At 41.9% G+C, this 23,498-nt stretch overlaps 1 protein-coding gene across 1 annotated transcript in view; it reads right to left on the minus strand.

Annotated features, from left to right (window-relative positions):
* Cntnap4 (contactin associated protein family member 4) overlaps positions 1-22,713 on the minus strand; it is a 184,470-nt gene extending 161,757 nt beyond the window's left edge. Inside the window, exons 1-2 of the mRNA XM_042700954.1 lie at positions 22,621-22,713; positions 428-621 (exon numbers count right to left, since the gene is read on the minus strand). Coding sequence (XP_042556888.1) covers positions 428-553 — 126 coding nt within the window. The 5' untranslated portion in view covers positions 554-621; positions 22,621-22,713. The remainder of the gene's footprint in view (positions 1-427; positions 622-22,620) is intronic.
* Positions 22,714-23,498: the final 785 nt, after the last annotated feature.

Below are 23,498 nucleotides of genomic sequence, written 5' to 3' on the forward strand. Positions count from 1 at the left end.
TCACATTTTTTTTGCAAATTAGCCCTGAATCATACCAAATGGTAAATATTTTCTGCACTGTCTCTTAGAAAATGTTTTTAAAGTTGACAGGTACATGGTTCATTCCTGTCATCCTAGCTTCTCAGGAGGCTGAGGTCTAACAGATTCTTGCTCAAAGCCATCCTAATAAGAAAAGTTTGCTAGATGCCCCCCCATCTCCAAAATAATCAGCAAAAAGCAGGGCTGGAGGCATGGCTTAGGTGGCAGAGCACCAACCTAAGCAAGCACAGGGCCTTGAATTCACAACATCCCAGTATTGACTGCCAAAAGCATACCAAAAAAAAAAAAAAGTGAATATTTTCAAGTTCTAGAGATTCGGCATCTACATTCTTTAAGAGAGTAATACTTCTTTCCCAGAGAATTGATGGCTTTCAGGAAAGAAACATACCCAGACGCTGTCTTCCTGTCGGTACTGTTTCCAGTTCCGGCCACTGTCACTGAACATCAGCAGGTAGCTGGTCACCCAGTTGGAGCTCCCGTACCCGCCTTGGGTGGCCACAGAGGTGACCTCCATCCTCTCCCCAAGGTCAATCTGCAGCCACTGGTATTTATTGGACACCAGTGGGGACCAGCCGCCGGCTCCTTTTGGGAAAATAGAAACAGGAGATCACATGAACAGTCTTGTCAACACTTGGAGCACACAGCTTCACCCCCGTGCCCTGGTTACAATCAATCCTTTGATCCCTGTGCCCAGGGACGCATAGAAAGAAATGCCTTCCGGTACTGGTGAAACTAGCAAATGACCTTTGTTCCTGATTAGACTTCTTAGAGAAGGAGCTAAAGGATACTGTCAGGTCTTGGAAAAAGCCAAGCTGGTCATGGATCAGATCTGTCCTCGGGATGTTTACCGTCTTCACAAGAGGGCAGACATCAAAAACGTATGTTTGAACTACAACAGGAAAAGCAGTGATGATTACAGGCATGCAGAGCCCTGGCCCAGGGACAAGAAAATGTTTGCTTGGTGCTGGTTGGCAACGCTATGTCAGAGACGATTGTTAAATGTTCAGTTTTCCAAGCCAGTTATTAAACACAACCACCTTTGCCCCGGCCGTGCGTGGGCCTGGTTGGCATGTGCGCATACTCAGTCATTTGTGAAGGGGAATTCATCTGATTCAAAGTGACATCTGTCACCTTGTCCTCAATGGCCAGCATGCTCCTCAACCCCGCCTGCACCCCAGGAAGATTCTCCAGGTTATTTACTGCATTGTCTTTTAAAAATTGGTACTGTTCCAAATTTCCTTTCCCCTAATGTACATTATGGTTCAGAGTATAGCTCACCAGGCATAGGGGTTCGTCCTTATAAACCCAGCCATACTGGAGGCAGAGATAGGAGGATCGTGGTTCAAGGCCAGCTAGGGGTGGAGGAAGCTAGAATGATGCTAGAATGATGCTTTATGACAGTAACTCCAGCCATTCTATAAGCAGAGGGAAGAGGATTTCAGGCTGAGGCCAATTCTGGGCAAAATTGCAAGAGGCTATCTGATAACTAAAAGCAGAAGGACGGGTGGGTGTGGCTCAAGTGCTAGAGCACCTGCCTAGCTAGCAGGAGGCCCTGAGTTAAAGCCTCCATTGCCAGAAGGAGGCCCTGGGTTCGATTCCTCAGCACCACATAAGCAGAAAAAGCTGGAAGCGGTGCTATGGCTCAAGTGTAGAGCGCTCACCTTGAGCTGAAGAGCTGAGGGACAGTGCCCAGGCCAAGTTCAAGCCCCACGACCAACAGAAAAAAAGAAAAAGAAGTAAGAAGTGTATTCCACTCCATCTATTGGGATCTCCATGCCTTCCTTTTGGGATCCAGAATATTTGTATGCGTTGCAATTTTCGTGTGTTTTTCCTTGTAATTGTCTCTGTATTTACCCTTGAAGAATTTCCATCTGGGTTGGACCTCTCTTGTACACCAATATTATCTACCTTGCTTAGACAAGAGTAGAATGTGAACCGTGAGCCCTATGTCAAGTAAACAAGCTTGTGGGATGGCCTTCAGCTCTGGGCGACTTTGGGACATGGATCTCCACTTGTAGCGTTACTGTTTGCAACCCACAAGGGGTGTTTCTAACTCCTACAGCCTGTCACCTGTGTGAAATGGTTCTTGAATAAGCTGAAAAATCACCCTTGACCTAGTGCTGTGTACAAATAGCTTGGGCGGGGGGGGGGGGGGGGGGGGGGGGGGGAGCCGTTGTCTTGAACCCTGGAAAGGAATGGTTTCCCCTTCGCATTCTTTTTAAGCCTGAACCCGCTCTGCTTCATTGTTTAGGCTCTGATGACACAATGGCCAGTTTCCTGCACTTAGTCCCTGCAGTACTGCGTGGGGTCTGTTGAGCAGGTGAGCACTCGTATTTGGTGACACAATCCACGCTGCTGCTAAGGAACTCCCAAAGCAACCTGGTTAGTAAATGATGACTCACATAAGAGAGCCCGAGTTAACCTGTTCTTGCCCAGGATCGCAGACAAGAGGCCTGGTGCTCTTGAGGACACAGAAGGGCCTGACCTATTGTCGTGGAAACTGGCAATTGTCAGTGGACTTGAAAACGCACAGTACTGGCTGCAGGATGAGAGTGCTTTCAGATGTGGTTGTTAGACAGTATGGTCAGTAGCTCCACCCCCTGGTTCACAACAGGCCCCTCCCCATTCTAGCCAAACTTAGCATTTTAATTCATGACCTAGGAGGGGACAGAACACAATCAAGAATCCAATGTATATCCTACAAAATGAAGAAGAGGGGAGGGAAGCAGTGGGTAGGGGAGGGATGGGTGAGGGTGTTGAGAGGGGCAACAGTGATCAAGATATATTGTGTTCATAAACTGTTTTGTTCAATGGCAACTCCTCTGGACAACTACTTAAAGATAATTTTTGAAAATTTTTTTAAGTCTTCTACAGTCTGATACTAACTAAACACCTCCATTTCTGGTATTGCTGTAACCGCATAGCTCTGAATTCTTTCTTTATTTATTTGCTTATTTATTTACTTATTTATTTCGTCTGTCACAGGGCTTGAACTCAGGGCCTGGGTACTGTCCCTAGGCTCTTTTGCTCAAGGCTTTGAGCCACAGTGCCACTTTCAGTTTTCTGGTTGCTAATGGGAGATAAGGGTCTCATGGTGACTTTTCTGCCCAGGCTGGCTTTGAACCAGAATCCACAGATCTCAGCCTCCTGAGTAGCTAGGATTACTGTATAGGAGTGAGACATTGGCACATGGCTGAATGTTTATCACTTTTTCTTAGAGGGTGACGGGGAGTAGTACTAGGGCCTGATGCACTTGCTTAGCTTCTTTTTGCTCAAGGCTGATGCTCTACCACTTGAGCCACACCTTCAGTTCCAGCCTTTTGCTGGTTGTTTTTATTTTTTATTTTTTGGGGGGTCCAGTCATGGGGCCTGAACTCTGGGCCTGGGCGCTGTCCCTCAGCTCTTCAGCTCAAGGCTAGCGCTCTACCACTTGAGCCACAGCGCCACTTTTGGCTTTTTTCTTTTTGCTTATGTGGTGCTGAGGAATCGAACCCAGGGCCTCAGGCATGCAAGGCAAGTGCTCTACCACTGAGCCACCTTCCCAGCCCCTTGCTGGTTGTTTGGAGATAAGAATCTCACAGATTTGGCTGCTTAGGCTTGCTTTGAGCTTGGATCCTGAAATCTCAGCCTCCTGAAGAGCTAGAATTACAGGCATGAGCCACTGGCACCTGGCACTTTTTAATCATCTTTTTTTTAACCTTGGAAACTTAGCAAAGAGTAGCACCTGCAGACAGCTACCATCATAACTGGGAAGTTCTACTTGGAAGATTTTATCTATACCATCTTGTCCGTCTACGGGGAAACTGCTGATCAATTTGTTTCTTGTTCTTTCTAGCTAATTTTAATGACTTGAAATCAATACTGAGGATGCGTATTGCTCTTATCTGGGATTGTATGCTATTTCTCCAGCATTTCTGCCCGGTTTTGTAGACCAGTATTTAAATGCTGGTTTTATAGACCAGTATTTAAAAAGCAACCAGAGGGAGGCACAGTAAGGGAAAAGGATCCTAGGGGGTGACGATGAGATGATCCGCTCTCCTCTGAGGGCGGCAGAGGGCTCCCCGGCCCTGGCCTCTGTGCAGTGTCACTCGGAGTGACAGCCCCCCCAGCGCCGGAAGCACTCACAGTTAATTGACCTTGAACATTTCAATTTCTTACCTGTGGTGAAAAGGTACTACTGGTATGCAAATTAAGCTATGTCATTAACAAGGTACACTGATAAAGTAATGGAAATTCAAACGCTCCTAGGCTGAGCCAAGTTAATTTCGGCAGGAGAAGTCAGCCATGGGGAATCCTGAGGTTCCTGTGGGGTTTAAAGTTCCGCAGCTGTGCACGGGAGGAGCCTGGGAGGAGCACGGGAGGCAGAGCGGTGGGCTCTAGCTTAAAGGAGAAGGTGGATGGAAATATGGAAAATAGGTGATCGATCAATAGAGATGATAGATAATAGAAAAATGACAGATACATAGCTAGATCTATAGAAATAGATAGATGGATATGATATATAATACAGATAGAAAAATGACAGATACATAGCCAGATATATAGAAATAGATAGATATGATATACAGATAGAAAGATGACAGATACATAGGTAGATAGAGATAGACAGTAGACAGATCATAAATACATAGATATGTAGATTGATACATTGATGACAGATAGATAGATGAAAGATGATTAATACATACATAGATACAAAGGCACACAGAGGGATAGAGGATACAAAGACAGACACAGGGGGCTGGGCAGGTGGCTCAGTGGTAGAGCGCTTGCCTTGCATGCCTGAGGCCCTGGGTTCGATTCCTCAGCACCACATAAGCAAAAAGAAAGAAAGCCGAAAGTGGTGCTGTGGCTCAAGTGGTAGAGCACTAGCCTTGAGCTGAAGAGCTGAGGGACAGCGCCCAGGCCCAGAGTTCAGGACCCATGACTAGACCCCCCCCCCAAAAACAAACAAAGACAGACACATAGATGATAGACAGATAGATGATAGATACATATATACATACACAAATATATGCATACATATATAGAATACAGATAGATTGATAGACATAGATGATAGATAATAGACAGAAAAATGACAGATACTTAGATACATAGAGATCGCTAACAGAGAGAGATGATAGATAATAGACAGAAAGATGACAGATATAAACACTCAGGTAGATGATAGATGGACAGATAGAGATTATACAAAGACAGATACATAGCTGGATAGTAGATAGAGACATGGATAGATGATAGATAGATACATAGATAGATACATAAATAGATACATAGATACATAGATAGATACATAGATAGATACATAGATAGATAGACAGACAGACAGACAGACAGATGATAGATACATAGATAGAACATAGATAGATACATAGATAGATACATAGATACATAGATAGATAGATGCATAGATACATAGATACATAGATAGATACATAGGTACATAGATAGATACATAGATACATAGCTACATAGATAGATACATAGATACATAGATAGATACATAGATACATAGATAGATACATAGATACATAGATACATAGATAGATAGATACATAGATACATAGATAGATACATAGATACATAGATAGATACATAGATAGATACATAGATAGATACATAGATACATAGATAGATACATAGATAGATAGATAGATAGATAGATAGATAGATAGATAGATAGATAGATAGATAGATAGATAGATAGAATATAGATGATGATGAGTTGATAGATGGTAGAGGAATTGACTGGTCTCAGCAGACTTTGGTGACCAGTAGGAGCGACAGTGGCCGGGCTGGTCTACCACTGGACCAGCCCAAAGGCCATCACCAGCATCTAGCCTCCTGGAGATGCCATCAGATAGTTCCTTCTTTAATGGCAAAAGTAGTAGTTGCCTCCAGCAAATTGGCAGCTCTGAATTACCATAAATAAAATCCCACAAGAAATTCTTTACTTTGTTTATTAAGTAAACCTTTCAACTACTAGTCAAGTGTTATTTGTCCTTAATGTGCTTTTAATATGGTAATATATTCAGCATCACAGTAAACCAATACCCAGGAAACTACAGAGTGTCTTTTCCTCACTCCATCTATTCCAAAGTGACAAGTACTTAAGCCACAAACACGAACAAGAGTCTGGTCCTTCCCTTGCATTGTCTCCAGTCACCGGCTGCTTTCCTCTGTCCCATCCATTTTGTTCTTTCTTCTCCTTGGCCTTGTTACTGAGACGTAGCATAATAAAAATGTCCTGTGTCTATTGAAATGGAAACCCTTCTTAACTTTTCACATTGCAAGTTTAAAAAACATCTTCCCCGTTTGGAAGACTCTTCAATGTTATAGTTTGGGCATGAGAATTAAATTTTAACAGCATGTGAAGTACCTATTGATTACACTCACTTGCAGCAAGCTTGAGAGCGGATGGGAGCTGTAACTTTGAGTTGTGAAACGATTATTCTTGCTATTGACTTCAAACAAAGAGTTGTGCTCGTTGGAAAGTTGAGCTTCCGAAGAACTTAGTGATGGTATGGCCACATGACGTAGCACCTCTTTGATCCACTTTGAATCATCAGATTTCTGAGAAACCCACTTCTAGACTATATGTGGCTATGAATTAAAAGGACAGAAAAGCTAACTTGAAAACTGTGCCCCCCACCAGGCACATACCTGGAATCCTAGCTACTCGGGAGTATGAGATCTGAGTATTGTGGTTTCTAGCCAGTCTGGGCAGGAAAGTCTATGAGACTCTTATCTCCAATCAACCACCAGAAAACCAGAAGTGGTGCTGTGGTTCAAAGTGGTAGAGCGCTAGCCTTGTGCAAAAGAGCTCAGAGACAGCACCCAGGCCCTGAGTTCAAGCCCCAAACTGACAAAAATAAAATATCCTCTGCACTCCATATTCTATCCATAAGGACTGTACTAGGATTTGTATGTGACATATCTAACTTCACCATGAAGAGTACCTAGTGAGATAAAATGCACTTTCATACATCTTCAAATAAAACTTAAGAAATTTACAGACGAGATATTCATTTCCCCAATCATATACACATGACTTTTTTATCATAACTGAGAAATTACTGACATTTAAAAAATAATTACTACCTTTTTCATTCTTGGGGGAACCGCTCCCCCTGGAGTAATTACAACCCTCCTTGCCTCATGTTGATATTTTTTATCATAATAATATATGCAAATAACATACGAGATACTTTCTCAGTAAACCTGGCTGGCTGAATTCTGTTTAACTTTCATAAATCTAGCCTCTTGCTAGAGATCACCAATATTGAGTCTGGTCATAGAGCCACCTCTTATAGTTTCAGAAACGCGAAAGGATAAAATACACTTGGTGAAGACTTAGACTCTGGGGGAAAAAAATCATTTCAATCCCCTAATAATATTTGAAATGGTATGATGGAAAGCAGAGGTTCATGCTCATGACTGTAGTCCTAGCTATTTGGGATGTTATCATCAGTAGACCAAAGTTTGACAGCAGCCTGGGCTATATTCATGAGACACTTTCTCGACAAGGTTTGAGACCAACCTGCGTGTATACACAAGATTCTTTCTCAATCAACAGATAGGTACCTGTCAGCATGACTATGTAGGGGTCCAAGGTAAAAAGGTCATGGTTCCAGGCCAAACCAGACAGAAAACTCCAATGGAAGAAGCTGGGAATGGTGGTATATGCCTATAATGCCAGCTACCATGGAAGCCGACAATGGGCGGATCACAGTCCAGACGTGTACCAGTGAAGGAAGGAGATTATCTCAAAAATAATCAGTGCAAAATTACTAGAGGCATGGCTTGGTGGTTGGGCATCTGCCTAGCAAATGTGTGGCCCTGAGTTCAAATCCCTTTACAAAAAAAAAAAACAAGCATGATGGACATTTCTGGTGCTTATCAATCAAGGTAATGTGTGAACTCAATAGAAGTAGGAGTTACAAAGGAAAGGAGAATCACATTTCTTTCTCAGGACATTGAAAGTATAACAGATGTGGACTGGGTGTGGGGGAACAAGCCTCTAATCTCAGCTACTAGGGAGGTGAAGGTCAGAATTACAGTTCAAGGTCAACGGGGCCCAAAGTTAGTGAAACGCCACCTCAACCAACAAATTGGAAATAGTGACCGAAACCTGTAATCTCAGCTACTGATGGGTATAGGTAAGAAGATCATGGTCCAAGACTACCCTTGGCAAACGCACAATACTCTATCCAAAAAATAACTAAAGCAACAAAGGGTAGAGGCAGGGGTCAAATGGTAGATGACTTTCCTAGCAAGTGGGAGGGGCCCTGAGTTCAAATCCTAGTCCTGATTTTAAAAAATAATTAAAAGGACACAAATATTCAAGGACATAAAACACAGGGACCACCGTTGCATGGCATGGTTAGACTCCATGGGGCATCCACATTCTAGGAAATAATTGGTTTAATTAGAAGTGTCGGAGGGAGGCTCCTCCAAGATAATTATGTTTTTTGTTGTTCCAGATGATTTTTATCTCGATTTCTCAAGAGTCTAAGTGTGCCAGGATCATTTTGATCTTGACATTAAGTTAGAATCATGTAAGGGAAGAGAAAGAACACGGCGCTGTTACTAATCTCATTCCATCACATGGTCTGGGTTGTCCCCAGAACACAGCGCACAGCTTTGTATTTTCACTCACATCCATCTTTTCTTGTGCCGGAAGAAATACAAGACTGTCTGGCTGTGGCGTCGACTGGCATTTTCTCATATGCACTCTCAAATCCTGGCACTGCCTGCTTTGGTGCCGAAGTGAGCTGGATGGGAGTCAGGCCAGCAATGTGATTCTCGGCTGCTGTTGGCATCGCTCCAGAAGCAGGTCCGAAGCGGTGGACGCGGAGACGGTGGCATGCAGACTCCCCACCACAGTGACCCTCTGCTCAGCACAGTATGTGCAATAATGTTCCCGAATGTGCAGTTGCATGGTACCTAACATTTCAGACTGTCATGGAATGCACATGGGCCACCACCTCTACCACCTGTGTGTGTGTGTGTGTGTGTGTGTGTGTGTGTGTGTGTCTTTCTGCACTGAGATTTAAACTCAGGGACTCACATTCACTAGCAGATACTCTACCGCTTAAGCTACAGCCCCAACCCTTTCTGCTTTAGTTATTTTTGTAACTAGGGTCTTCCACTTAGGCTTGGGCTAGCACAGCCCATGATTCTCCTACTTGTAGCTAGGCTAAAAGACATACATCACCAGACCCACCTTTCAGGGGTTGAGATGATATCTTGAAAACCTTTGCTGCCCACTCTGGCTTTGATCCATGATCTTCCCAATCTCTGCCACCCCAGAAATTGTCAACGGTTGACACAGCACATGCTTTGTTATATTATTATATGTATATTATAATAAGCCACACATGTTTACTCTATGTATTGGTTGTTTGTCTTGTCTCACTAAAATATTAGCCTCATAGTGTAAGCCTGCGAATTCAGATAAACTAGTACAAAGACGGAATCTGTGCTAATCTGATGAAAATCCCAGAATCCTTTTCTTCGTAGCACAGTATTTTTTTCAATAATGGTCTTAAATAAAAATCTAAACATATGGCTGAAATCTACAAGCACCTGCCTTCCTGTTACAGTGGAATCCCTTGTAAACTATATCTCAAAGATGTGACTATTGCTTTGGGGTTTTTTTGAAATTTCTGGTAATTAATAATACCTCACACAATTCTCTTAGGGTTGAGTTCTTCGATGCCAATCAATTTACCCCCTTCTACCCTCCCCCCACAGCAAACTGGCAGAGCAACCTTTAGTCCTATTTCTTGTCTTACCAGATCAAACGTTTCTGAAAGCTTTAATAATTCAGTGGATTGAAAAGTAAATATTTACACCCTCCCTCTGCTCCGTCAAATTTTGATTTATATCTTTGGTTTGCAATTTTTATGCCAGGGAAATTTCCTCTGGAAGATTACAATTAAGTTACAGAAAGACCTAGTGCTGTGTTTTCTATGTAGGTATTTGTTTTTTGTTTGTTTCATTCAAATTAGCAGTGTGTGGGAAAAAAAATGATGTAGAGAATTTTGGGTGGCGACCAAAAGCTGCTCGTATTTTGCTTCCTAAGCCCATTATAATACTTGTCTAAAAGTTTCCATTTAGATTTATTATAGTGAGACAGGTCATTTCAGTAAATGACATCATGCATCAGATTGAACATACTGACATTATCCCAGAAGTTTAAAAAAAGTGGGGGTTTTTTGCTTCTTTACCTTCTTTTTTTTTATCTTCCCCAGCCAGACTGAGATGATAAGCTGTCATGGGCCAAATATTCTCATATCACTCTTCTGGGTCAACAAACTGCAGTCATTCTACTGTGTCCAACAGGATGTGGCTGGAAGGCGAGCTTGGCTGGGGCATAGATTCTCAGAAGGAGGGGAAGCAGGGAAGCAGCCTCCCGTGTCACCTACTGATTTGATCAGTTAACATCTCCCCAGTCTGTAAAAATTCTTAAACATATGACGAAAGCACCATACGCCTAACTAATGAGAGATACCTGTCCCCAGGCTTGCTTACAAACTTGTTAAATTCAGTCTGAGATGCCTATCACTATGGTTGTATTTATTTCACAGGCAACAGGACTGATAGAGATGGATATATAACATATATATGTATATGTATATATACATATATATATGTGTGTGTATATATATATATATATATGCCCCAAAACAACCTTAATGTCTGTCCTCTGCTTCATTAAACTTTAAAGCAGCTTTGTCCCAGTTTTAGGCTCGTGGCTTCTCTATTCATAGAGCATTTCCTCTATATAACTTACGATTAGATTCTCTGTCCCTTCAGGTACAAGCCGTCGTCCAGTCTCTTGCTAGTTGACAACCAAGAAAATATCCTTTCTCACTCCCTTGGAATATAGGCATGAAGAAAGGTAAAAGGTCCCTTAGGCTGAAGGTCTTTCGGGCTGGAATGTGACTCAAGTGCCTAGTATGTGTACGGTCCTGAGTTCAAAGTTCAGCCTGAACAGAAGAATTTTAAAAGAGGAGGAGGAGGAGGAAGAGGAGGTAGAGGAGGAGGAGGAAGAAGAAGAGGATGAAGTTTATATCTTCCAGACTCTGTGGGAGGCTTAGTGACTAATTTCTGTAAACTCCAATTAGCAAACAGATGGCCTGATCACACAGGCTAGCGCTGTCTCTTTCTCTCTCCCTCCCTCTCTCTCTCTCTCTCTCTCTCACACACACACACACACACACACACTCACACACACACTCACACAGCATCTTCTAGTACTTTCCAGCAGCTCAGTTGTGCTTCAAGGTCCCCACCCAACTATTGCAAGACAATCAAACTCCACCGCAATCCTGTTGAAGAAAAGTCTTTCCTGTCCACGTAAGTCAACCCAGTACACATTTCTTTGACAGATCATTGGTTTCAATTGTTTTGTTTAGAATGATGTGTCTTTCATTTATCTACCTAATGAGACATAGTCTCCAGCAATCCAATTTTATAACCAATGTCTAAGAGAAGAAGCTGAGGAGTAACTGTTTCACAATGAATACAGATACACTGGGGGCTACTACACTTAGCCAGGCACCAGTGGCTCCGGCCTGTCATCCTGGCTATTCAAGAGGCTGAGATGTGAGCCTTGAAGTTTAAAGCCAGCCTGGGCAGGAAAATCTGTGAAACTCTCCTCTCTAATTAACCAGTAAAAAGCCCGAAGTAGAGCTGTGGGTCACGTGGTCAAGAGTTAGCCTTGAAGAAAAAAAGCTCAGGCCCTGAGTTCAATCCCCAGGACTAGCACGCACACACACACACACACACACACACACACACACACACACACACACACACACACACACACACACACACACACACACACACACACACACACACACACACACACACACACACACACACACACACACACACACAAAGACTACTCCACTAGTGCTCCAGTCATTGGCCAAAATAAATTCCGAATAGCAACAAGAACTGTCACGGGGCTCTCTCCACTTGAGATGATGATGGCTTTTGCTGAGAAAACAAGTTGATTGATGGGTCACTGACATAGCGCTGACTGGTGACACAGTCGGCAATCTTGCAGTGTCACTGACACAATCACTAACACGGGGAAAGCCTCACCCAGGAGGCCAAGGCAACCCGTGGATCCCCCCTATACCAGCCACCGTTTTGGGGGGCAGTAGAAGAAAGGTTAGGAGATCAGGCCCTGTGGACAGTTACCTGCAAGGACCAGCACAATCTAAAGAGGCCACAGGGGTCACCAGGGGCCGTGGGTTTTGAGATGTGACCCAAGATGTGCTCTCCTGTGGGTGTCTGCTCTGACTCCATTGCTAAGAGGATCTTTTCTGTCTTGAAACTACACCACCGCCATGATGTTTGACAACGGTGAAAAACAGGGGACCTGTTCATGTCACTCTTCAACTGCTGACTAACCTTCAGCTCAGAGGTTTGGACTTGATCTTGGAAAAATCACACTAACCAGTATGTCAGAGCTGGAGAACTAATACAATGCTGTGAACAGTGCGCTAAGATACTTACAGTATCTGTAGGAGCGCTTTTCTTTGGGTGCCCAACATCCTCAGAGTTGTTGGTTTGCCTTGTATCAATTATGATTTTAGATAGAGATAGAAAGATAGATAAATAGATTGATAGAGATTGAAATATATCACATTTTCTGTAAATTAGAATTGTATCTTTTATATATAGACCCAGAGAGAGATAGAGATTGATTGAAATATATCATGTTTTCTGTAAATTATTATTTTATATTTTATAGACAGATAGACAGATCAGATAGATAGATGGATCAGATAGATAGATCACATTTTCTTGATCCATCTAATGGTTATAGGGCATCTGGGCTGTTTCCATAACTTGATTATGGTGTCTAGTATAGCAATGTACATGTATGTGCAAGTGTCTTTATTGTACTTGTGATCTTTTGAATAAATCCCAGGAGTGGCACTGCTGGATCATAAGGTAGGTCTAGTTTTAGTTCTTTGAGGAACCCACACTGCATTCCACAGTGCCTGCAGTAATTGACATCTTCACCAACAGCGTGGTAGGGTTTTTTCTTCCTCTGAATCCGAGTTAGCATTTGTTGTACTTTGTATTCTTGATGATGGCCTATCTTACTGGGGTGGAATAAAATCTCAGCCTTGTTTTGATTTACATTTCCTTTGTGGCCAGGGATGTTGAACATTGCTTTGTGTATTTATTGGCCATTTTTACTTCTTCTGAAAAGTTTATTTGGGTCCTTTGCTCATTTATTAATTGAGTTATTGAGTCTTTGAGGGTTTTGTTTCATTGAGTTCTTCTATATTGGTTTCACTAGCCCCTTGTCAGCTGTATAGCTGGCAAATGTGATATAGATAGAGAGAGATGTGGGTATGTATATATGTATATCTATGTATGTATGTTCATGTATGTATATGTAACTTTATTCATCCATAAAGAAGAATATTATGTCATCTTGAGGAAAATGGATGAACTTGGAAAATTTTATGAAGTGAAGTAATTCAGGCCCAGAGAACAAAAAAAGCACCTATTTTCATATAAGCATGTGTAAAACACATATGGGACCATATGCATATACATGTGTATATATACAATCAAAGTGATGAAAGTATGGTATATGCAGGGGTAGATTAAACAACAGACATTTAACAAAATCAATATCAGGGAACTGAACCATGTCTTATCTGAGGAGGGTGGGGGCTGAAACGGAGGGGTAGATGATTGGAGGAGGAATGATGGGTGAATTCAGTCAGAATAGTCCCTGGACATATGTGAAAATGGGACTGGGAAACTTGCGGAGATGAGTGGGGTTGGGATAGATGAGAGTGGGGGAGACTGACAGACAGGGTGACATTGCTCACGATGCATTGTATACATAAATTGACACGTTGAAAAATTATGATTTTCTGAAGCTATCCATGAATCATCAGGAATACCGTTATTTGCATGCAGATATGGGCAGTCATCTGAATATAATGCATCCATACAATTGCAAAAGCGGTTTGCTATAAGACATTGACACAAACACATACACACTTTAAAGAGCAGAATCATGCAGCATTTAGTGGGCAGATCAGTGACTTGGGGTTCAAACTTTGCAGGGATAAGCATCAACATATGTAGTCATATAGATAGATCTGTTGGCTTAAATAGATATAATGTTCTACAACAGCATGGCAGGGTGGTATGCAAATAGAATTTAGAATTCAAAGCCAATAGGTACAGTATTCCCCTTGAACACATTTAATTCTAGAGATGCTTTCACTCATAGACCTATTTGCTACACAATGAACTGCTTCCTCTAACACACATGCACCCCAGCCAGCTCCATCTGGTCCCTACTCTTTGGGGAAAAAATAAGAGGAACACACAAAGGTTATGATTTTTACAAAAAACATAGAGTAAAAAAATGCTATAGTGAAAGTAATGTCACAAATTATTTTCCTACCATGAGTCACACACATCTCAGTATTTTGAATTATCCTTGTTTCAATTTTTTACCTGTGTTTGAACTGATTTCTCTGTCTTGGGTGATACAACAAAATCAAATATCAATATGTTTGCATTTTAGATATTGTGTTGAAACAGTGAATAAGGCAAATGTAACACCACTACAAACTCTGCCTATTAATCTGATGTTAGCCATGGCTGTAAATTTGAATCCTGAATTCACAGTAGACTTGCTTTTATCAGCTCCTAAATTGGAAAAGAAATATCTTCTGCAAGAAATAACGAATTGCAAGCCACTAGTGAGTCTGTATTAGAAGAAGAAGGCCAGCAAGTATGTTACTGGTTTTGCCAAGAGAAAACTTAGCCAGTATTTCCAGGAAGTATAATGAAGATTCTCAGGAAAAAGTACAAGTAGAAGATGGGGAGGACAGGGAACACACCACATCATTTTGTTCTGTTTATCACCATCTTATTTCTATTCATGATGCACAATGGAAAGTTCTAAATTGACCTTCCTGATTAAAAAGAAGAAGAAGAAGAAAGTAAGTCTCACAAAGCGACCTCATTTCCTCTCAAACCAATGAGGCCTTTCACACAATTGTCAGCCTACCTATCATAGTTGCTGCTTCTCGGTGAATATTGATCCACCGAGTCATAATAAAGTAGTGCTTCCAACGGAGAATGAGAGTTAATGCGGATGTTTTCTGGATCAGACAAGATGGACAAGGAAAAAAAATAGATTCTGTGCTTCTGCCTAGCCAATTTCAAATTGCTTCTGGCAACACTATGAATCTCATCCATATCCGTGAGTTTTCCCACATACTCTGTGACCAAAAGGAGAACATAGCAAAAGAAATTAAAAAAAAAAAAAAAACACCAGCATCCTAACAGAAGCATCTTGATGAATGTCCATGATGCATGCCCACAATGTGAGTAACCATCACTGCAAAAGGCAAATACTTTCCATAAGCAGAATGGGGAATCAATTACCAGCAGAGATGATTATATTGCAGTTACTATTGCTTTTATTACATCTGGGTTCTGAAAATTTGTAACCCCACAGTTACACAAGAATTTTTTTTTAAATACATAAAGGTCAGATCGTTGCTTTGAATGTACCTTCAGAAATCAGAATTTAGCTTTTTTTTAATTTAAGAAATCTGCAATTTGTAGCTTTAGGAAATATGAATGCAATATTTCTAGAGTCGGCTAAGCTCAATAGTCAACCATAAATGTCAGGAACTTTATGTTTTCATTTAATGGCACCAATTTTTCCTTCAAGAGATGCATAGCTGAGTCAAAGAATATTGTGTTGTATAATTGCCCCTGTGAAGTTTTAAAATCTAACGTGTTTTTTTTTTATTTCACAAAATTGCATGCAAGCCTGGATGCAATCTTTCTAGAATTTTATGCTCCTTTATATAAAAATAGGAGGGGCCTTATAACAACAATAAGTACATTGCATTGAAGGGGAATTTGCTGATGATTGACGGGTAGTGTTTCAACCATAAATTCAAGATGTATGTGATATTTTTTTTGAGGGATGATGCTTTCCAAACAAAAGCAGAAAATAGCTCTTTGCTTTTTCCATGTTGATATCCTGCATCTTGCCAATCTAGGTCAATAAATAACCTGAGAGAAAACATATCACAACCAAACTTTTGTCTCTTAGGGAAAAAAATCATTCCTTCTTTTAGGTCCAGTGAAAATTCTTCGTATTTTTCTTCTCTGCTCCAACCAGCCCTTTTACCATCCTTCCATAATGCTTCTTTGCTTGCTCTTTGCTAAGATATCAAGACAACTTCCTTCTCCTCTGACTTTTACATTCTCAGCAAACCACATTTCTCCGGGTGGTGGCTCCAATGATGTGTTCAGGAAGATGAAACCTGATTTTTGTTTACTTGCTCTGATTTTCTTTCATGAGATGCACTTCTCAAATCCTGAGTGCTTCCTCTACAGCTATTCATGGATACCCTATAGATATCTCAGCGTTCTAAATACCGACATTTTTACCTCCTGTCAAAACCAGATGGCCACATCATTCTAGTCTTCCATTCTTCTGGACTAAAAAAAAAAAGCTTAAAATAATTTCAGTTTGCCTCTTTCAATAATACTGTGCAGAACTTGCCACAAGCTGCTCGGTGTCACTTCCGGAGTGATTGTTCACTTTAGCACTTTCTTCTTTATCTCCTATTATTTCAAACAGTTGAACAATACTTTGTTAGCTTCTCACTGGGCAACGTGAATTTTAGTAAATTACTATCTCAAAAGAAAAGGCATTGGATTCACTTGAGAAAAGGGGGTTCCTGCTAAGTGGGGTGTGAGGCAAAAGATCCTAAGTAAGCACAAACGCGAGGTACATGACCACAACTGAAAAATGCAGGGCGATTTCCAGGAAGAGTGGCGTCAACACTAAATGCCTCACAGGAGTCATTACCAAAGAGAAGAAAGAACAAGGGAAGGGAGCTCCCAAAGAAAGAACAGATATGAGAGAGAGAGAGAGACAGAGAGAGAGACAGAGAGAGAGGCATGCTCACAGACTTCAATTTGTTTGAAATAGGGTTTGGAAAGTGGAGTACAAGGTCAAAGGAATTGGCTAGAAGAGGAGAAGAGGCTACATCAGAAAGCAGAGACTGCTCTTAAGGGCCATCCAAAGTATATCAAATAAGGCAGGAAGGAAAATCCTATCCGCTGGGGGTCTCTACAAAGTGAGTGCATTGCCCGAGTGCTACCAAAAAACTCCTTGGTCAAATTAGGACAAAAAATACTACTTTAAGGATGAGTATATTCATCTGAGTCAGCAGTTCTAAGTCCTGAATAAAAGCAGTGTTCATTCACACGCAAACCCCCATGGCTGTGAATGAAATAGAAGGCTTAATGGTACAGAATCACCAGGATTTCCTGAACAACCATGAGATGATGGAGCACCATGAGAGGTTGGGAAGCAAGAGGGATAGATAAGAGTAATAGTTTAGGGAATTTCCTAGATAGAAGTACTTAAAAAGAATGAGCCATTAGTAGACAGTAAATTTGAATAGAAAACGGAAGCAACAGGGAACGCCAGGACAAACAAAAAGATAGGATTTGGTAGAGTGATCCATTTTGGAATGGCCGTGCAATTCTTTTCGGGAGGTGAGAAGAATAGAAGCAAGGCTGTGGGATTCAAGTTAGTTCACGGACTGGAGAGGAAAAGAGAAAACTGTGCTTCTGAGCGACAATCTCTCCTTTCCTCTAGAATTTAACGTGCCTCTTACATAACCAAACCTAGTCTTGCCATTGTCTTTGGATAAATGCAACTTGGGTCTTGGGAAACACAACTTCATTCTGATCTTGGAACCTCAGGAACTAGCAGATTTTTCTATGAAACCTGTTCCTAGACTCTCTGTCATCATTTGAATTACAACACATTCCTCTTCCTACCATTCAGCCAGGGCTTCCTTTCTCCACCTCTCAACCACAGCTCAAATATAAAATCTGTCCCATCATCTGACTTGTCGCATATTAAAACTTTTCTCAGAGGAAGGAATAGAGCCCTTCCAATGCTTGTGAAAGTAATAGCTAAGAACCAAATCCCACATGCGAATACCATTGTCAGCCTTAAATTCAACTGAACCTTTGAAGAACTGGGCAAACATAAAAGTTCACCTTATCATTAGTGGAACTGTAATTGTTCTAATACGGCCAAACTCAGTGCCTGAAATCAATCAGATAGCTTCTGAAATGAATTCAGGTCAGAGGGTGGCAAGAGCTTTGTCTCTCTAGTAATGAATTGGCAGATCTCGTAATGGGCAGAGCCAACATTTCAAAGGATCTTCCAACCACTTTTCTGTCATTTCTTTCCTAAGAAATATTTTTTTGATTAATCCCCACCAATCCTTCTTAGAATATCGGAAATGTGATTTGAATACCAAGGAATGAATATTGATGTCAGAAAATACTTAACGTAATTAAATAGCTTAAATCTTTCATTAATGGGGTTTGTACAAAGCTTACAAAGTGGTTAGCATTTATAGGTTTGGAAAAAAATGTAAACAATAGCTACATATTATCCTGATGTCCTTTTTTTAAATGTGAAGGTTGCAGAAATTAGATAGAGCTGTAGGGGACTATGATGTTTAGAACATTGCTAATTCAGATAGACAGATAGATGAATATATATATGAATTAAACATATATATAATGGAAATTCAGTGACCCCTCAATAGCACAAGAGGCTAGAAGGTTATAAAAGACCACTTTCTTTAAATCCCTAAAAGTCACCCCTTGCAGGAAAGGATATAGAATAAATAGTTCTCCATAATCACATAGATCTATTATGGCTTCAAGGACTAGACCTCAGACACAATGATTTCAAACCAAGAGAAATGGAATCAAGAAGTTACTGGCAGTATCCCAGTCATCATCACTGCTGCCTACATTGACATCTAAAACCCTCAACCAAGATGGGCTTCGTGTCCATGAGCACACACACACGCTCGAAAGAACTATGAAGGCCAGAGCCCAGACCTTAATCTTAGCTACTCGGGAGGAGGCTAAGATATCATGGCTACCATTCAAAGCTAGCCCAGAAAGATAAACCCCTGAGACTCTTATCTCCAACTAACCACTAAAAAGCCGGAAGTGGAGGTGTGTCTCAAGTGGTAGAGGGCTAGGTAACCCTCGAGTGGAAAAAGTCAAGTGAGAGCATGAGGCCCCGAAATCAAGCCCCAGTATCCACACCAGACAGACAGACAGACAGACACAGATACATAGATAGAGATATAGACATAGATATGCCAGAAGTGACGGGTGTATTATACGATGTACTAAGTGCTTTTTGTGTCCCAACTCACTGCAAGGCATATCAGATGGAAATACACAAGATATACGTATGTGTGTTTTTATGTTCTATGTTGCAAGAGATCTCCCCTTCGGAGAGTCTGTCTTATAGGAAAGGACAACATGCCGCGTTAGCGGGTGATAGCTGCTGCGTGAAGAACTGGAACAGAGCAGGCCCTGGAGAGGTGAGGATGAGGACAGCGCTGCGGGCTGAGTGATTCGGGAAGCAGAAATGTTTCATTAGGTTCTGGGGTGGGATCCTGAAAGGCCGAAACGCAGGGCTGGCGACTTCTAAGCGCAGAAGGGGCACAGGGGCAAAGCAATGCAGGGCACATTTTTCAGCCTGGCAGTAATTGGACTGGAGGGATTGGAGGCCCGTGGAAAGGGCAGCGGTCACGAAAGTAGGAGAAGGAGAGTGGAGCCCGGTTACAGAAAGTCTCTTCTTCAAAGCTAAGGGCATCTGCTCTGAAGCTTTTAATATCCAAGGACCAGGGGGGTCACTAACTGCAGACTAATTAACTTAAAAAGCCACCAGCGTGATTTCAAAGGCACAGACTAATAAACAGAGCTTTGAGATCAGTACTGATATTCATGATCATTACATACAGATTGCTTTACAATCAGATAGTATCCACAAGCATGTATTTTCCCCCCACAAAACCATTCCCAGTTGGTCTAGTGGACGATGGGACTTGTACCAGAGACTTTCAAAGCAAGCTGGTTGAACTTCTCATTCCTGATATAAATAAAAATGTTAATTCATATGTATAGGTCACTGAGGGGGGGAAAATCCATGATTCTCCAGCTCAAATCAAGACTTTCAGATCATTTGATCAAAGATGAACATTGGGGCTTGGGGATTTGTTTGGGGGTAGAGTGCTTGCTTGGATAGCTTACACAGGCTGTGGGCTTAAGCCTAAGCACCACACAAAAAGCAAGTAAATAAAGATAGACATTAAAAGGAGAAGTGTTGGCTTTTAAGTGTGAAATCAAACAGTCAATAAACTAGCATGTCAACTCAAAAGCTTGATAGAGGTCCAAAAATGTTACTTTGTGGTAATGTGTATTCTCACAATGCTGACATGCTATGTCTGGCCTTCTGAAAACCTGCTATGCTAAAGAGCTTACATGTGAATATATACAATACTATATGAAAATAAAAATATAGGTAGACATCATCCATATCTATATTTTTATTTATATATCTTTATAAAAATAAAGACATAGAAAGTGGTGCTGTGGCTCAACTGGTAGAGTACTCGCCTTGAGCTGAAGAGCTCAGGGACAGCGCCCAGGCCCAGAGTTCAAGCCCTACAACTGACAAAAAATAAATAAATAGAGACATAGCTATAGATCTATGCTTATCTATATCAAGATATAGATCTACAGATCTATACCTTTATTTATTTATCATGGTTGTGAGGCTTGAACTCAGGGCCTGAGCAGTACTCTTGAGCTTTCCTCATGGACCTTCCTGCCCAGGCTGACTTCAAACTACAATCCTCAGATCTCAGCCTCCTGAGTAGCTAGGATTACAAGCCTGAGCCACCAGTGCCCAGCCCTGTGAGACTCTTATCTTCAATTAACCACCAGAAAACCAGAAGTGATGCTGTGGCTCAAAGTGGCTCAAAGGATAGAAAGCTAGCCTTGAGTGAAAAAGCTCAGGGACAACACCCAGGCCCTGAGTTCAAGCCCCCCCACCTGACCAAAATAAATAAAGAAGAAAAAGAGTCTCACAGACTTTCCTTCTCGGGCTGGCGTTGAACGATGATCCTCAGATCTCAGCCTCCTGAGTTGCTAGGATCGATTATAGGTACGAGCCACCAGCACCCAGCTATACCTTTATATTTTTAAGTAATCAATAATCAAGGAGGAAGAGGTCAAACTCTTGTCAGATCTTTAATCACCATCCAAAAATTGTTAAAAAGAACTCCTAATACCTTTTCCCCAGCGTCACCTCCCCCTGGATCATGAGAGCTGAGTTCAGGCCAGTGGTATCCTGGAAAGAGTAGACCAACTTGACCTCTTGGGGGCTAAGGAATGGGGACAAGGTCCTGCTTTGTCGAAAGTGTCGATTCCTGTGGTGTAAATGTTCTCTCTCCAGCAGTTTCCAAGCTATCCTCTTGGCAAGGGCTGCGAAGAGATGGGCACAGCAGGCTTTCACACGCTAGCAGGTCACTGACCACATCTCGGAGATAAACTACTTAAGCAAAAGAGTTAGAATGCTCTTGCAGTGATGGGGTTCCTCTGCTGCAGCCTCAAGTGTGAAAAATGCCTTTTCCCCCCTGACTCCAATCTCATTTTCTATCTCAGGCTCTTATTCTGTCTCGTGTAGAAAATCAATCTCATCATTTTAGAGGAACTCAAGTCCAGTTCATGGATGGCTCAATCAATGAAGGATTAGATTTCTGTCACCTTGGGGTTCAAAATACCTACAAGGGATTTATCTCCCTTCCCATCAACCCTGGAGGGAGGACGGGGCAGTGGACAGGGGACCACTTCTTGGGGTGCTGCCTGAGAAGAAGAGATCTCAATAATCAAGCAGCTTCTACTCTGCCCTGTGTTGCTCTGTTACAGTCCAGTGAGAATGGATCGAATTGGACATTCAGTACCTTACCCCCATCCCATGCATTAGACTTTCTCCACAACCACTGCCTCACATCTCAAGCTTTTACATGCATTCTTCTTTTAGTAAGCTGCCAACACAGTAACCTTTATTTCCCCCTAAACTGGTATTTCCTAAGAACATTGTCTACCATAACCATACACATATGGATCAAACTCAAGATGTCATTAACACCACTTCAATTGTGTTCTCTATCTTACTCATATTTAAGACAATTTCCCCCAATATTTCATCTCATCACAATAAATATGCTTCTTTATCCAAGCTTTATCCAATCCAGAATCAGGAGTTTTATGTCGTGTCCTGGTCTCTTTTGCCTACTTTAGTCTTGAACAGTTTCACAGTCATGACTTCTCTCAATGACTTGGTCTCTAGAACCTTCCATCTCATAAAGGCACCTTTACGCCCTCACATATACTCCTCCTCCTTGGGACCCAACCCTCCATTTGTTCTTGGCCATTGGGACGATGTCCTTCCTAAGAGTGACAGTCTCTACATATTAAGAACAATGGAGCGGTTTCATTTGGGACAGTCAGTCTTCTCTTCAAGTGAAAACTCACGCTAATGGCATTGCTCCTATTCAGAGATCTAAGAATTAAAAGGGGGATCCCTAACACCCCTACAATGAGTCCATTTGAGGACAAAGCAACAGACCAAAGGGTTCTTCATACTTGCGTGCTCCTGTCTTATCTCTTCCTTCCATTCCAAATTTTCCTTTGATCTTCCTTTCAGAACGCAGGGGAGGAAGAGCAATTCCTCCAGCTTCTTCGTTCCCCTTATGAAATCTTTTCTATTTTAGACTTTAAGGGTAGCAGCTGAACCTTGTCCCCAAGCTGTGCAGTGATCCATGTTCCCCAAAGCATTGGATGACTCATGCCTACCTGAGCCAGATGAGAAATAAAGGGCAAACGGAGATGCCACCACCGCGGCTCTCCACAGCAGCCCACACACCAAGCAGTCAGCCGTGGAATTCGCTTTGCCATTAACTATTTTGCTTCTTTTTTTTGTTCATTCTTTTATTTTTAATTTCATCTTTCAAAACAGGGACTTAGGGGTTCATCTTTCCCAACCTTACTCAGCATACTTAGATGCTACGCAGCAGGATCTACTGAGCACTTAATACAATAGCTGAAAAGAACTCACCTCATGCCCCCACCCCCCCCCACCCCCGACACCCAGTGACTCCATTTGATAAGGCTATACCATAGAGACTGTCCGTCAGAGGTAAATAACGCCATGGAATCCATCAGGTGCTGCTTCCTTCTAGATTCACAATCTACAACATGGCACACCACCTCTCCCCTCTCCCTCTCTTCCCATCTCCCTTTCTCCCTCTCTCCTCTCTCCTTCCAATCCTGGGGCTTGAACTCAGGGTCTGGGACCCTGAGCTATTTTGCTCAAGGCTAGCGCTCTATCACTTTGAGCCACAGAGCCAATTCCAGTTCTCTGGTGGTTCACTAGAGAGAAGAGTCTCACAGACTTTCTTGCCAGGTCTGGCTTTGAATCGCGATCCTCAGATCTCAGCCTCCTGAGTAGTTAGGATTACAGG

The sequence above is a fragment of the Dipodomys spectabilis genome, unplaced genomic scaffold (genome assembly GCF_019054845.1).
Source record: "Dipodomys spectabilis isolate Male_0828 unplaced genomic scaffold, ASM1905484v1 ptg000273l, whole genome shotgun sequence".
In the NCBI taxonomy this organism is placed as follows: Eukaryota; Metazoa; Chordata; class Mammalia; order Rodentia; family Heteromyidae; genus Dipodomys; species Dipodomys spectabilis.